The sequence below is a fragment of the Sebastes fasciatus genome, chromosome 11 (genome assembly GCF_043250625.1).
Source record: "Sebastes fasciatus isolate fSebFas1 chromosome 11, fSebFas1.pri, whole genome shotgun sequence".
Lineage (NCBI taxonomy): Eukaryota > Metazoa > Chordata > Actinopteri > Perciformes > Sebastidae > Sebastes > Sebastes fasciatus.
In genome coordinates, this window is record NC_133805.1 from 540,467 (window position 1) to 541,767 (window position 1,301).

The window sequence follows — 1,301 nt, forward strand, 5'->3', positions numbered from 1 at the left end:
TCAGACTGGTCAGACTGGTTAAACTGGTTACACTGGTCAGACTGGTTAAACTGGAGTCAGACTGGTTAGACTGGTTAAACTGGAGTCAGACTGGTTAGACTGGTTAGACTGGTTAAACTGGCGTCAGACTGGTTAGACTGGTTAGACTGGTCAGACTGGTCAGACTGGTTAAACTGGAGTCAGACTGGTTAGACTGGTTAAACTGGGGTCAGACTGGTTAGACTGGTTAGACTGGTTAAACTGGAGTCAGACTGGTTAGACTGGTTAGACTGGTCAGACTGGTCAGACTGGTTAAACTGGAGTCAGACTGGTTAGACTGGTTAGACTGGTTAAACTGGAGTCAGACTGGTTAGACTGGTCAGACTGGTTAAACTGGAGTCAGACTGGTTAGACTGGTCAGACTGGTTAAACTGGTCAGGCTGGTTAGACTGGTTAAACTGGTCAGGCTGGTTAAACTGGAGTCAGACTGGTTAGACTGGTCAGACTGGTTAAACTGGAGTCAGACTGGTTAGACTGGTCAGACTGGTTAAACTGGAGTCAGACTGGTTAGACTGGTCAGACTGGTTAAACTGGAGTCAGACTGGTTAGACTGGTTAAACTGGTCAGACTGGTCTTACCTGGGGTCCATGCCCTGCATCAGGATCTCGTCCTGTTTACACTCCACCATGTCGTTGGTGAACATGGCGTGGAAGTACGGGATGGAGGCGGCCAGCACGATCCGGTGAGCACTGAACTTATGATCCCCGACCTGCACACAGAACCAGACCACATGAACACCCCCAGACCAGAACCAGGACTCTACAGGGTTCCTCCTGTAGAACCAGACCACATTAACATCCATGATCCCCAGACCAGGACCCACCAGGACTCTACAGGTACTGCAGTATTTGGTATATGTATTAGGACTTGTACAGCTCGTATCCCTCCGCCGCAGCTCAGAGACAGAAAGTAGAGCCGCTCTGCAGTAAAGCTTCTGATCACCATGACAACAGGACGGTCAACCAGCGGCTCTCAGGAGGTCAAAGGTCAACCAGCTGAGTGACGAGCTTTACGCTAGCTGCTAGCATGTTGTTAGCCTCTCCGCTGCTAGCTAGCTAGCTGTTAGCATGCTTACAGCTAACAGTCTCGAACGTCGTCAGTTTTACCTTGAGCGTGACGTCACATAGCTTCCCCTGACGTCGGATCTCCTCCATGACGACATAGCCTCGAGCCGGCAGGTCAGTGACTGAGAAGTGAACTAAATCCTCCTCCTCGATCCGCTCCTCACAGAGATCCCCCATCATCACCGCTACTACCGCTAC

General features: G+C 50.7%; 1 protein-coding gene across 1 annotated transcript in view; it reads right to left on the reverse strand.

Moving 5' to 3' along the window:
* klhl18 (kelch-like family member 18) overlaps positions 1-1,301 on the reverse strand; it is an 18,371-nt gene extending 17,070 nt beyond the window's left edge. The window contains exons 1-2 of the mRNA XM_074649787.1: positions 1,146-1,301; positions 618-748 (exon numbers count right to left, since the gene is read on the reverse strand). Of these exons, the coding sequence (XP_074505888.1) occupies positions 618-748; positions 1,146-1,283 (269 nt within the window). The 5' untranslated portion in view covers positions 1,284-1,301. The remainder of the gene's footprint in view (positions 1-617; positions 749-1,145) is intronic.